This window comes from Pocillopora damicornis, chromosome 2 (assembly GCF_964200805.1).
Source record: "Pocillopora damicornis chromosome 2, jaPocDami1.2, whole genome shotgun sequence".
Classification (NCBI taxonomy): domain Eukaryota; kingdom Metazoa; phylum Cnidaria; class Anthozoa; order Scleractinia; family Pocilloporidae; genus Pocillopora; species Pocillopora damicornis.
In genome coordinates, this window is record NC_142671.1 from 36,698,462 (window position 1) to 36,712,305 (window position 13,844).

General features: G+C 37.7%; 2 protein-coding genes across 2 annotated transcripts; one reads left to right on the forward strand and one right to left on the reverse strand.

Moving 5' to 3' along the window:
* Nucleotides 1-282: 282 nt before the first annotated feature.
* LOC113685597 (vesicular integral-membrane protein VIP36) lies at nucleotides 283-7,426 on the reverse strand. Its single transcript, XM_027203130.2, has 9 exons — nucleotides 7,289-7,426; nucleotides 5,735-5,850; nucleotides 5,238-5,352; nucleotides 5,015-5,097; nucleotides 4,790-4,885; nucleotides 4,036-4,107; nucleotides 2,870-2,984; nucleotides 2,274-2,399; nucleotides 283-1,797 (listed from the first exon to the last, which is right to left on the reverse strand). The coding sequence occupies exons 1-9, from the start codon at nucleotides 7,395-7,397 to the stop codon at nucleotides 1,643-1,645; spliced, it is 987 nt and encodes a 328-aa protein (XP_027058931.2). The 5' UTR covers nucleotides 7,398-7,426; the 3' UTR covers nucleotides 283-1,642.
* A 291-nt stretch (nucleotides 7,427-7,717) lies between these two features.
* On the forward strand, nucleotides 7,718-10,325 carry LOC149051112 (pre-mRNA-splicing factor Slu7-like). Its single transcript, XM_089196016.1, has 3 exons — nucleotides 7,718-7,841; nucleotides 8,622-8,685; nucleotides 9,113-10,325. The coding sequence occupies exons 1-3, from the start codon at nucleotides 7,723-7,725 to the stop codon at nucleotides 9,116-9,118; spliced, it is 189 nt and encodes a 62-aa protein (XP_089052142.1). The 5' UTR covers nucleotides 7,718-7,722; the 3' UTR covers nucleotides 9,119-10,325.
* The last annotated feature ends 3,519 nt before the right edge of the window (nucleotides 10,326-13,844 follow it).

The following is a 13,844-nucleotide window of genomic DNA, read 5'->3' on the forward strand; positions in this document are numbered from 1 at the left end:
CAAAAATGCTTTTACAGACTGCCTGTTCTGTGGGCCAAGAGTGTTACACTGGTAGAAATGCCAGGGTACTGGAAACGAAAGACAAAGCTCACGCTTCTTTTTCGGGGGGGGGGGGGGGGGGGAGGGGGCAAGGGAGTCATTAATGACCAAGGGAAGTTGTAGTAAAACCCAGGAATATGTAGCATCGGTATTTCATTGATTCTCAACCATCATCTAGCAAAATGAGCCATTCACTACGATAGAGAATTAGTGAATTTTAGAGGAAAAATTATTCCACAAATCTAACAAGGACATGGAACAATATATTTGACATTCAGTAACTACAAAAACTAGATGGAATAACAATTCATTAAAAAGCCATTTTTATCCGTGTAAAGCTAACATTCTCCAACTTCATTTTGGCCCAGTCTTAAATTTGTGCTTTACTAAACGCTACGCCCGTGAACGTAAATTAATAGGTAAATCTCTTGGTTTGCGTGACGGGGGGAGGGGAAAGCAGAGCAAACATAGGTTTATTAAGGAGATAGTGATTTGCCCTACTTCCCATACCACTCCCCCCCTCCCACCCCCCCAAAAGCGGATTCAAAGCGGTTTGATTGTTTGACGAATGCTATTGAACACAACTTGGATAAGCTCCTGACTGAAATGTCTTTAAGTTCTCATTACACTAGTCTAACCCTAAAAGAGTGGATACTGTATCTAGCCTAACGAAAAACCGAGTAAAAAAAATGGAGCACGTTTTTAAGGAGTGTAAAAAACTAACGCCAAAACAATCAGAAGGTCCAGTCCAAAAGGAAAATATCAGACGGTCAATCAGAGGTATTTTCACTTACACTGCCTAAAGCGCGGAAAATCGTGAGCGCCTAAGTCGTGATTGGTTTCTGTCTTGCACCTGATTGGTTGAGAGGGTGAAACGAGATTCTCACGCCAGTTTTGGAGCAAACAAAACAAAACCAACACAAAGATAACTTTCGACACTCAATTAAACTATGCTCTACTTATCTACTTGTGCAGTCCGGATTAAGCTATAATTTCTAAACAGCGAGTACTTATGTATAAATATTGACGATTTCCCTAAATTATCACTTCTTCCGTTCTACACCCAGACGATGAGAAAAATTCTAATTTTCTACTAATGGTTGTCAGACCTATCGATAAAACTTGTTTAAATAAACATCTTTGTGTTTTCAAGATTGGGAAAAGTTTATGAAATAAATCATCTTGATTCCATCGCAGGAAATACATTTCCTTTCCAAGGATAAGTGTGCATTTTCTGTACCAAATTCACTACTTTTTTTTCTAATCGATCATTTCAATTTCCACACTCAAAGTTGAGACTCCAATCACAAGGTCTGAGAAAAATATTAATGCCCAGGCTTCGATCCACGATTGCAAACGCTCTGATTCCATTCATGAAACGTTTTGGCCGAGGCACTTTGGGTTAATTAGGCTATTTAAAAATATTTCATCCATCAATTGGTGAAACACCCGTCGCACCTCATATAAGACACCGCACTTTTCCCTTTTTTCTCCTCAAGGCTTTGGCAAATTTCCATACTTTATCAAGAAATTGAGTCTTGAACGAACAATGTTTTGACTTTTGAGTTAAGTGTCCAACTTCAAGACCAGCGTTCATTGTCACTCAGTAAAATCTTTTCCTGGAATCTTCTTGACGTTTCTGGTATACGTAAATAGAGACTCCAACGACACAGACGGCAACAAGGGCAAACCAGAAGAGCCAGCTGAAGACCTTTACAGTCTTTGATGAAAAACTGCCTTGCACGTCCTCTACGCGTTCTTGAGAGGGTAAGAGAGAGAAAAAGAACAACAGAGAGTCGCACTATGAGTATTGACTTGATAACTGTCTGAGCAGTCTCTAGTTCATATTTAGTCTAAATCAGCCACAGTGACTGACGATATGAAATGCTATCTTAGAAGCGAGTTTCAAAACTATGCTAGACAACAGAAAGATAATTACGAAAAGAGGAATTAAATCTCGAAGTACAATCGCGCCACGCGTGACGCTCGCGCGATGGTAAGCGTAAAACGAGCCCACGCCGAAGGTGACAGACCTTTAGTACTCGTTAGCTTGTAGTAATTTGCAATCATTAATACAAACATACAAGTAAAAATCAACAACAAAATGGTCATACAGAACAAAAAAGAGGAAAAATAAGGATTATTCTGTTTCCACGTTTGTAGTAGGTCAACACCCGCACGTTAACAACTAAATATTCTCCATTTACAAGTTTTTAATTTCAAGTATTTCTTACCTCTGTATTGTTCGGCACCAGATGCAAACGGAACTATTTTGGTTCGATCTTCATCAGCTCCTTTAGAATCAGACGACACTGGCATTTCAGTTTCGTAGAACTTCAAGGATATGATGTCGTGGTTGTCTAAGGGAAAAAAATCAATTTTGAGTCTGGCAATCTTCAAGCTAATTTGGTTTTATCAGCTTAGATGATCACGGAAATTGGGTGCCTAAAAGAGCTTCTGAAGCTGACGTTCGAGCGTTAGCCCTTCGTGAGAGTGAATCATCTTCAAGCTCATTGGATAAACATTTTAATAGCGTTAAAGGCGCGCTCTAATCAGCTACTGCAGAAATAAATGAGTGAAAATCATTTTTTTGTACTATATTACCCTGCGGTTTTGCTATCTACTTCGCAGTTCGGTAAATACTTACCACTAGCCACCCACACTGAGTTGAATAGGTGTTCATGATGAGACAAGCGACTCCATAAATAGACGCTTGATATTCAAGTCGCATTGTAAGTAAAGAAAAACTCTAGGTTCATTGCAGTTCAGCAAAATGCATTTTCTCCTAAGTTAGCTTTGTCAATGATAAAATGTAATTGTCAATAAATACCAGCAAGTTGTCCTGTAGCTGCTGTTGTTCCAAAATACAATCCTGTTGGCAGCTTCACACCACCTACATCTAAACAATCCTCCCACTCGTTCTTGTTCTCTACGTCCACCAGTATCTATTCATTCAATTACAACAGAATCACTGTATTCAAAATTGCCCTCGTAGCTAGTTGATTATTACTAAGGTTTGTCAGTAAGTCTTTGAGAATGTGGTTGTGTTGATAAAATGGGTAGACACTGCTAAAGCCGTGAGGAATTTTTAAGGGGGGGAGGGGAGGGTGAAGGCTTAAGAGACACATTTCACCAAAACATTCTTTAATCAAGATATTCTAAAATTCCCTCTAGAGTCCCTTCTAGTGTTTTTCAGTAAAGAAAATCAGAATTGAATTATCAGATCTTCTACAAAAGAGAGATATTAATTTAAGTTTTCTTAATATTTTAATCAGCGTTGTCAAAGCTTAGACAACCCATCCGATAAGTTGCAAAGAGGGTTTCCAAGAACCTTGAAACTTTCTCAAATTATTCCAACTTCTTCATTACAGCAAGATACTAAGTAAGAAAACCTAAGGGTCTCACTAATGTTTTTACCAGGCACTTGAGCATTGCACATTCCTGAGAAGATGGCTTCTTTATCATAAAGGGGCTATCTTTTGAAAAGACAGAGTAGCTTGCTGATGAAAGCTGGCCTTTTCTTACAGCTCTAATTGTTGCCATTAGATAGCACAACAACAGTGGAGTTACACATTCATCAGGTAAATTGAGCTTCATGCTGCTGTCAGTCATGTTGTGGACCTCTCAGGAAAATAACTGTCATACTTTGAAATAGTTCAAATGCATAATATTATGACTTCAAGGGCAATTTGTACATTCCAATCCAAGGATATGCCCTAAGTATAGATGGCCAACTAAAAAGCATAGGGTGAGTGCCCCCTCCCCCCCCCCCTCCCACCCCTCTCAAGAGAATTAGGGTCTGACCTTTCAAGATCAAATTGTGGTTGGATCAATGTCATTATCTGAGAAACTGCACACCCACCCCTCCTCTGACTCAACAAAAGTCAACTGATAACAAGTTAATGTTGGGTCAGGGAAGGGTAGGGTAGGTGTGCAAGGATACTGACATTGATCCAAAGGGTTTATCAAGGGTTTGTCACATAATTGTCAACTTACTGTCAGACGATTCTGGGTTCCAGAATAACGGATCAGTGCATAGGTATCATGACCTCTTCCACGAAAACTTTGCTGCAGTATGAAAAAATACATTGTAGTGTGGGTACACTAGGCACTCCAATCTATCAGTGTTTTACCACAGTGTAACAAACAGGATACATAACATACAAGTTATACACATAAACTTTAATAACCTAAACTTCATCATAGATACATAAGTTCCAAGAAGCTCAAGTATTTTGAAACCCTTTGATTTATTGCATGATGGTGCCATTTTGAACATATTAACAATAACAATTATACATCCCTTATTTTCACTAAACTGATCTAGACTTCTGTTTAAGTCACCAACACATCTATCCCACACCTGATTCACAGTTGGTGGAAAATGGTGAAAACACAAGCAAGTGAAACCTCCTCCCTCCTTGCTCTGACAAAGGGCTAATGCTCAAAATGTCAGCCTTTAAACTCTTTGCGGTGACCAATTTAAGTTTTCAAATCAGTTGTTTCCACTAAACTACCTGTTCTCCTCCCCCTTTGTTCTTTTTCCCACTCGCCCCAATTTTTTGCTTGTTTACATAAACTTACTGCCTGGAACAAGCTAGGAATGCTACTACCTATAACTGACAACAGTTCTATTCTGGACTATTCTCACTGATGATCAGACTACACAATCACATATTACTACTGGCTTCAAACCATATCAAGAAAAAAAGTAACAATGCTGGAGGTTTCTCTATGTACATGTACTTACTGAGCAGCCAGCCACTTGACTATGTGTTCCATCTCGATCGTGATCGTAGTGAAGAGATCCATTTCCAACCATTACAGAAATGTAAGGGTGATCATGCTATTCAATAAATTATGCATAATTCACAGATCAGGAAGTGAAGATCATTAAAAGGGGTGCAAAATGTCTTACAACACAATAGACAGAGTGCTGCCAAAATGACCTGATCACAGGAAAAAGTTCACCCACCTGATGTTCACCATTGTGGTTACTGTAGGTGTCAAAGAATACTCCAAGACCATAAAAATAATCCTTGCTACCAAATACATCACCTGAGAAGAAGAAAAGCAAAGGTGACAGATAAGACAATTGCTGAAAGTGAAGGACTTTGGGAGTTTGTCTGTACTTATCATGTGCTTTAATTTATATAAATTAATACTTAATTATAAAATTCAATAGATTAAGTCAATACCTTCTTGCATCCTGTCTTTGGAATACCAAAATGCAAATCCATCTCCAAATAATGTGTCACCAACTCCATGTACTTTAAAATGAATTAACATTTCCCAGTCTTTGACATGACATGGCTGGTAAGAAACACAAGTTACAAAACAATATCAGATTTTTATTAATTCAGTTTTATCAACACAAACCAGTTAGAGGTGTTTTTAACAATTTTTGGAGGGTATTGGAACACTATAAACAATTAATCATACCCATTTTAACTAACATTTTAGGAAAGCCATGTAATAGTAATCGGCAAATCTTGTTAGAAGGGATCAACAGGTTTCCATTTCCACAAAATGTGCCAAATTTAACAACTGAAGGAGAATGCAGAACACAAAACTTAAATGTGGATACTTTGACTCAATCAAGCTTTTATCAAGTGGTGAATTACTATAGCTATCACCAGAAATGAAACTATAAGCATAAGTACATGTACTGTAATAGTAAATTCCATCAACTTACCACATTATTCCACAAACCCCCTTTCTTACTTTGATGGTCAGGTGTTAATCTAATGTAGCTGCTGGAAATAAATGTACTTCCAAGGAAATCCCAATAAGGAATAGAAGGACCAGCCCCTGGAGAAATTATTGTCATAGTCATTAAATTAGTTTCTTGTCATTCCATAAACCAGTTTATTTGAATTTGTCTAATAAAAACATCTGCATGCAAGTCATGAACAACTGACCAGAATGTCTTCTGAGATCAAGAAATTTTGATACTGATCCCATAAATGTTAGAGCCTTTTTACAATCCATTTTAAGCCTTTTAAGTGATGAACATGTAACTTCTCCCTATAATATGCATACACTATCCAACAAAATGGTAATGAGAATACTCACACTTACCAGGTACATGTAGAATTTATCCTAATCTAACTACAAAATATTGAAACTAATTTTACAGGGAAATGTTTATCAACAAAAGGAGAGAATTAACAATCAGATCTTGGGAGTGAGAAAAATAATACAAGGGATGTTAGCCACTCATCTTCATGGCCTGTAATGAGCTCTTTCAAAATTAAAGAAACTCAACAAATGCATCATAGAATTCCATTTCCATAACTCTTCCCCACTCTCCCTCTTTCCACACTTTTGCAGAACAATTTTCATCAAAAAACAAATGTAATACCTATTCCACAAGTAAACCAACATGTTTTGTTATAACTGGGAATTTGAAAAACAAACATTTGTTTTTGGCTGCATAATCTGAATGATCAAATTGTAAGGGCATTCAAAAATTGTTTTCAGGGGGAAAATCAAAAGAACTCTTGTTCTCAAAGAATCATGGTTGAGGTATATTTCTGTTATGTAATTGCAATATTTTTACAAATGAGCTCTAAAATATTAATGTACAATTTTTTAATTCATATTATCATAAAAGAATGGTAATTAATAAAATACTTTAAGAAATCATAGTGGATTGTCAACACAAAAACAAATATATTGAGTTCTATTTTCGCTGAAAAATCTCTAGTATGGTGGCACGATTCTCTTGGGTGAAATAGTAGTAGTTATCATAATGGTAACTTATTAAGTAAGAAAGGAAAACTCTAAAGTTCGCTTTAAGGATAATTAATCATTTATGAACAATGAAATGACCTACAATTCATCTTTCTGTAACAAAAATTTTAGAAGGGATAGGCACAACAACCAGTTGGGAGGAAAGCAAGAAGCTTGGGGAAAAAATCTCTCTGTAGAGGTCTTCACATGCACGTCACATGAGACATTGGCACTGATTGAATATTTGCAGTTCTTGATTTTGAAATAACAATATTGAAATCCGTTACATTTTCTTTAACTGAGGATGTCAAATTAGGCTTTGGAACGAACAAATGAAGAAAAAATTCTTCATATGAAAAAGATCAAACTCTTAGAGAACGAAGTTTACATCGACAGGAAATAGAATCGAGAAACGCGAATTCATCAAATCTTTCACGAAAGTTTCCTTGAGAGTGTAAAAGTCACATTCACGAAGGATTTGGAGCACAATTAACCAACGCCACGTCAAACTCACCTTTTAAAACGGAATGCTCTCTACGAAGGTATCCTTTCGTTTCGCCTTCAGCTAAAACTTTCGAAAGAAACAGAAGAAATACCGCGAGGTAAGTGTTCAAGTACTCCATTACTAAAGTCTTCTGTGGCGTTACGCTGCAGTCTCACTTTGATGAGACAGGAAGTTTACTTCTAGGGTGGGGTAAGAAGGCTTTTATCTACTGGAAACTAAATTTTTCTTTTTTTTTCTTTTTGTAGTTTGAATAAAATATTTATCAATTTTAGCTTTAAAATTTTTTAAGGTCAAGATTCTTTTGAATCTCAAACGTCAAAATAAAGTTTCATCAAATACATAAATCGTACTACCCTTCCCTTACTAAATTCGAAGTAGGAAGTGACGTTGCCTTCAGTACTATTCTACGACTCTCGAAAAGCATCTTGGGGACAGAAAACAAGATGGTGGCTAAAACTGAAGATGGACAGAAAAAGAGTCGGCTGGATTGGCGTAAAGAAAAGGAGTTAGAGGAAGCGAGAAAGGCTCGTACAGCACCAGCATTGACGGAAGAAGAAGGAAAGTAAGTACCCAGAAGATTTGGTACTCAGTTCAGTGGAGAGGATATTAAAGCTGATGAACACATACAGCCTAAGCTTTCATTTGATTACATTGGTAAAAGAGATAAGTAAACCTGCATTTCTTTCAACTTTTTTTTCCATATTTTTTTGGGCACAATTTCTTTTTCATTTTTGTCCTTTGTTCTCCTCCATCACCTGCTCTTCCCAAATTATTTACTGATCATAATTTCTGGCCTACTTTCAAGTGAGGTCGTGCCTCAAAGAAGGCAGCTTGTGCTTTGTACTGTTCGGTGAAGTGGGGAGGGGGTTTGCAATGCTTTAAATGTGGGGCTACTAAGCTTCCTTTCATAAAAAACGGTGGATACAAGAAACAGAAGAAGTTGCTGCAATAAATTAGTGCTACAAGTTTCACCAGCAGCCATGCTCAGCTATAACCCTAAACATGCCTTTGTGATTTGAATGTGCTATCACATTCATTTGTGTTCTGTGGAATAAACTTCTAGCTTAAGGTTTTTTTTTCATAATAAGAGCTATCTGGTATTTTTCATTTGTTTGTATGAAACCAGTGGGTAATTGGTTAACAAATTTTGTCATAGTGTGGACTCTTGCAGTTGGTAATTGGAAACAGTGTTTCTTGTTGTCTAGCTGTGCCTTAAGTCTTTCCTGCTTCACAGTAGTTTTATGTTGTTACTCAATTGCCTGGATATGAGTGATACTTTACTCTTATCACTTTTATTACCTTTATTAGTTTGTGACTGATGACAATTCTTCTTTGTATTTAGATGGAATGGTTATAATGTTCAGGACTACAAGAAAGTTGTTGATGAATATAACAAATTAGAGATGGTTGGTTTTCACTCGCCTTATTCTTTGTCTGTCATTCTGTTTGATTAAAGGTCATTCCATGGGAGGTAAATTTTCATTTTCTTACCAAAAGGCAGGACTTTTTAAAATTTATATTCAGTAAAAAAATCATCAGGTACAAAAAAAATTCCCATGCAATGACTAATATCCAGAGAACCTAAGAAACCTAATCCTAACATTATCTTAACTTACAATGTGCCACTTGAATGCCATGTTTAAAAATTATGATAGAGAAGATGTTTAAATTGGTTTAATGAACCAGACTCTCAAATGTTACAGGGTAAACTATTCCAAAGGGTTGCGCCACTATAACTAAAACTATTTTTCATGTAGTTAGTTCTTAGAAAGGGGACAACAAGTTTGTTTACGGAGTCCCTCAGAGATTATTTTGATACATTTCACGTTATAGATTTAGATGTGAGATATTTGGAAACCAGACCTTAAAAGGACTTGAAAAGCATCAACGTTGAGATCTCAAGTCTGAGTTGTGAAACGAGGAATCGACATCTACATCATAGTTTGATGAAGTTATTACACATGCAGCACGGTTTTGTAGCTTGTTAGATAATGTTTTGCCACAACTACCCCAGACTAGGTTGCAGTAATCAAAGTGAGATTGAACAATTGAGTTGTATGTAGTAAATAGGGTGGATTGAGGTGAAAAAAGCTTTACTCACTTTATGACTCCAACAGCGGAAGTGATCTTTTTACACAGTTTATCAATGTTAAATTTTCATCAATATATATTCTAAGGGATTTTACTGAGGAAACTTGTACAAACGAAATATGATCTATGGAAAGTTCGAGTGTATCAGATAGAGTCCTGAAGCTGATTAATATAAATTCAGTTTTTGTAGCGCTCAAGGTAAGCCTGTTAGACACAAGCCATTTGCTTAGCTTTTCAAGGTCATGAGATAGACTATACTGAATCAAATGTAAATCAGAACCAGCATCATTAATATGGGTGTCATCAGCTTACATTCTAGGTACGTTGAACGATAGACAGTTAGGCAAATCGTTAATATAAATTTGAAATAAAAGAGAGCCAATCACCGTTGTGTGCGATTCGTCAAATACGATCTGAACCAATCAAGAGTTTTCCCTTGAATACCACACCGATTCATTTTAGTTAGTAATAGCTCATGATCAACAATGTCAAATGCCTTTTTTAAGTGGAGAAACACGACGACATTGACGTAGCCATGATCGATATTAAACGCCCAATTATCAGTGGCTTCAAGAAGAGCAGTGACAGTTGAGTGTGAAGACCTGAAACCAGATTGTTGTTTAGAGATGATTTCTTCACTATCGCATAACGGGCCTGAATTAATGACAGAACACTCACGAATCAACCTAGCAGAGATATTATCTAGCCCTGTAGCGTTAGCTTTTTTACAATCTATTTAGATGAGTGAAGACAATAATGGTAGTCGTTGGACGAAAACAGAATTTGTTGAAATTTTCAGGAATATTGTTTAAATGAGTAGACCTCTCGTCCGAATTTAAAGGTATTTCGCGGGCTAGCCCACCAATTGAAAAATGTTCGTAGGATGACCTTGATTTGATGATAAAATTTGAATATCAAATGTTTAAATAATAAAAGTATTATTGTTTGTCTCACGATATGGTCACTTATGATGTGAATCGCGACGTTTCGACGGCATTCTGCTAGTCTTCATCAGTCTTCAAATCTTCTTATAGAGCAGGATGCTCCACTGTGGTTCGTTGGTTTTCCTACAGCCGTGATTGGCGCCTTTCGATCTTCGATGTTTGTGAGTTGTTCCCTCGATGCTCTGCTGTCCTACGGCTCTCCGGTTGTGGTTTTTGACCTTGGGCATCCACGCTTCATTTCTATCCCACTGTTCCTGTTGATGTTGTTAGGATGAAGACTTATGGAATAGCCTCCTTGACTCTTCGAGTGTACCAGTGAGGATCACGATCAATAAACTCAACGTTATCCCAAAGCGGTAGGTGTCCGGTGTTGTGAGCGTGTTCTGGAACGGCGGAGGTCTGGGTATGGGCTAGTTGGACGTCTCGGTCTTGCTCCTTTATTCTGTCTTGCATTGGTCTTCCGGCTGAAGTTAACTTTGCCGCATTCACAGGGAATCCTGTAAACTACGACGTCTTTTTTAGCCGGATCGACAGCGTCTTTCACTCTTACTAACCCTGATCTTATTGTTGTTTCCGACTTGAAGAGGCGTACGCCTTGTTGTTGCAGGCAGCGGCGTAGCTGTTCGGGCAGACCTTTAATATAAGGTAACACTGCGGTGGGTTTGAACTCGATAGCGTGCTCGGCAGCGGCGGTTGGTTTCCTGGTCTTGGTGACTTTCTGCAAGAAAGAAAGAAAGAGGATAACCATTACAAACAGGAACGGATAACAAATGCTTTTTCTCTCAGAGGGTTTCGCTACGAGGCGTATGGCGTATTAACAATAAAGCGTTTTACTGATTGTGGGTGGTGTGAATCATACGCTAAGTACTGATCAGTGAGTGTGGGCTTCCGGTATACGCTGGTGGTGAGGCGGCCGTTAGGTTCTCTTGAAACTGAGGTATCAAGGAAGGCTAGTTTGGTGTCATTCTCTGTCTCCATGGTGAAGCGGATGGACGGCTGCTGGTTGTTGAGATGCTGTAAGAACTTATCGACGTTACCGTGATGCAGGACGGTAAATCATTAAAATAGGGAATCTTTAAAAGTGGGAATCTTTAAAATGAGGAATCTTTCAAAGCGGGAATCTCTAAATGGGGAATCTTCAAAATGGATCCCGCTTTTAAAGATTCTCCATTTCAAAGATTTCCGCTTTTAAAGATTCTTCATTTTAGAGATTCCCGCTTTTAAAGATTCTCTATTTTAAAGATTCCCGCCTTTAAAGATTTTTTATTTTAAAGATTTCCGCTTTTAAAAATTCCCCATTTTAAAGATTCCTGCTTTTAAAGATTCCTACTTTTAAAGATCTCTCGTTCCCACGTTCCTTATTTTAGGGCCTGTTTACATGGAGGTGGGGGACCCCAGGTAGGTGAGGTAACCCGCCTTGTCGTGGTCGAAAAATAAAACATGTCTACATGCAATCTTACAACCCCGGGACGCTGGGGTGAGGTTTCTTGAGGCTGTTGTTGCGCTTTCAGTTAAAGAGTTTGAGCAGAGGCGTCCCGAGCTTACATCTCGAAAATGACAAAAGATTAATTCTCGGACACACGCATTTATTCATGAAAGCGTCACGCGGTATTTGGTTCGCGTTGTGTTACGCGGTATTTGGTTTCGCGAGTAACCGTTAACTTAATACGTCATACGGAATAGTTTGGGAAACCAAATATGGTCGATTTACAACGCTTAATATTCCGACATGTGAACATTTTACACTCCTTATCTCACCTACCTGGGGTCCCCCACCTCCATGTACACGGGCCCTTAAAGTAGCCCATTGTGGGTTATCATTGAATCCCTGTAAATAAATGGTTTGAGTTTTCGCTTTCGAGTTTCATTCTTCTGTGGTACTGCGAACTGCGTAATATAATTGTGTCGGCCTTGTGGATCTTCGGTAAACCGTGGATTCTAGGAGGCTACGTGTGCCTGTTTGTGTCAAATGTTTCGATAATTTTTGCTCTTTCTTGGAATTGAGTAATGACTTCCTTTGGTAAAATAGATACAAACCAGTTATCAGTGTAGAAAAAGGAGCAAATTTTGAAAACACGAATCTAGTTAGTATTTGTTAACATAATTGAACACAAGCCTAATATCTTTGTGTTCAGACCAAACAGCATTTAAAAGCAGAGACTGGAAGAGGAACTAGCGGAAGGAAAAAAAACAGAAATTGTGGCGACGTCGATGAACAGAGGAAACTTTTGTAAAACCATTTTCAAGATTGTGCATTTGTGTTCTTTTCGAATTCTTTGGAATTGTTTGCAGGATGACCCAGACAGTAGATAAGTATGCAGACAGGGCTGATATTGTTAAACGATAAAAATGGGACTATATTTAATCTGAAACATCGTAAGGGTTTCCTTATATTGGTATCGGGGAAAGGAATGGAAATATTATATTACTTTAAACCATTCCTGCAGGGGATTATAAAAAGGCAGGTTGATCACTTCTTATTCCTTTTGGAAGCCTCATCTTAAAGGTAGAGTTTGGTCACGTTTTCCTCGTTATGATAGAGAAGTTGACATGGAAACAGTTGCTCAGTTTCTACGGTAATTAGAACTCGTGATAGTGTCTTGGGAAAGCCATGTTATTATTTAAGTTAATTTGTTAGTCCAGGAAGAGTGAATCTCTCTGGTAAAAGGTCACGTTCGACACCTCTCGTTCTTAAAGGGGTAAACATGTGATACCTTCATGTTTTGCAATTAGAAAGTTATTCTGAACTAGCACGTTGCAACTTGGCGCGGTACTTGTGAACACCCTTTCTTCTCCAACTTTTGTAATCATGATGCTGTTATGTAACGGTCTTCTAAGGCAATTTTCTCTTAAGATACCCCTTCAGATGTGAATAATATTCTGGCAATAGGTTAGTTATGATTTTTATATTACCAATCTCGTTTCTTTTCTGGCCGATCTAAACCATAAGAATAAGAAATTTAAGGTAGAAAATGATTTTGTAACTGCGCAAATAACCCGAAGGCGCATACCTAGTAAGCAGGAACTGTCATACGTAATCTAACGTAATTCGCTGGCTGAGATAGAACGATGACGATAAAAGAAGATTGATAAAGAGAAACTCTTTATCATATGATAGGAGTTAGTTCCCATTGTAACAACTTGAGAAGAAAAGAGATTAAAGAAGAATCAACCAAACAAACAACGATTGTTAGAGATTTTACTTCTAGCAATATGCCGGGACAAAAGTTCGATGCTAAAAGGCGAGTTTTTACCCGTCCTGTGCATGAATTAAGTAATATGATACTGCTATGATACTAGGAGTGCCTAGAGCATTTGGACTTTATTTCCTACGTATTAAAACAAAATAATTGTTTATTTCGTTGTTCATCGGTATTTATTTAGCCTTGCCGCATTTAGTGCACGTTCAACTTATTCATACAGGCCTGTGGTCTAACGGCACCTGGTCACCAGAGGCGACTAACTTTTGGATCATACTAAGTCCACTCAGCTAAATCCACCAATCACAGAATTGATAACAATAACTATAG

Bases quoted from the DNA above. Each gene is read 5' to 3' on its own strand.
- LOC149051112 (XM_089196016.1), top strand. From the start codon at position 7,723: ATGGTGGCTAAAACTGAAGATGGACAGAAAAAGAGTCGGCTGGATTGG. The intron at 7,842-8,621 runs GTAAGTACCCAG...CTTTGTATTTAG, and splicing joins TTGACGGAAGAAGAAGGAAA to ATGGAATGGTTATAATGTTC.
- LOC113685597 (XM_027203130.2), bottom strand. From the start codon at position 7,397: ATGGAGTACTTGAACACTTACCTCGCGGTATTTCTTCTGTTTCTTTCG. The intron at 2,400-2,869 runs GTATTTATTGAC...TTTTTCCCTTAG, and splicing joins AGCTACAGGACAACTTGCTG to ACAACCACGACATCATATCC. The intron at 1,798-2,273 runs GTAAGAAATACT...TACCCTCTCAAG, and splicing joins TGGTGCCGAACAATACAGAG to AACGCGTAGAGGACGTGCAA.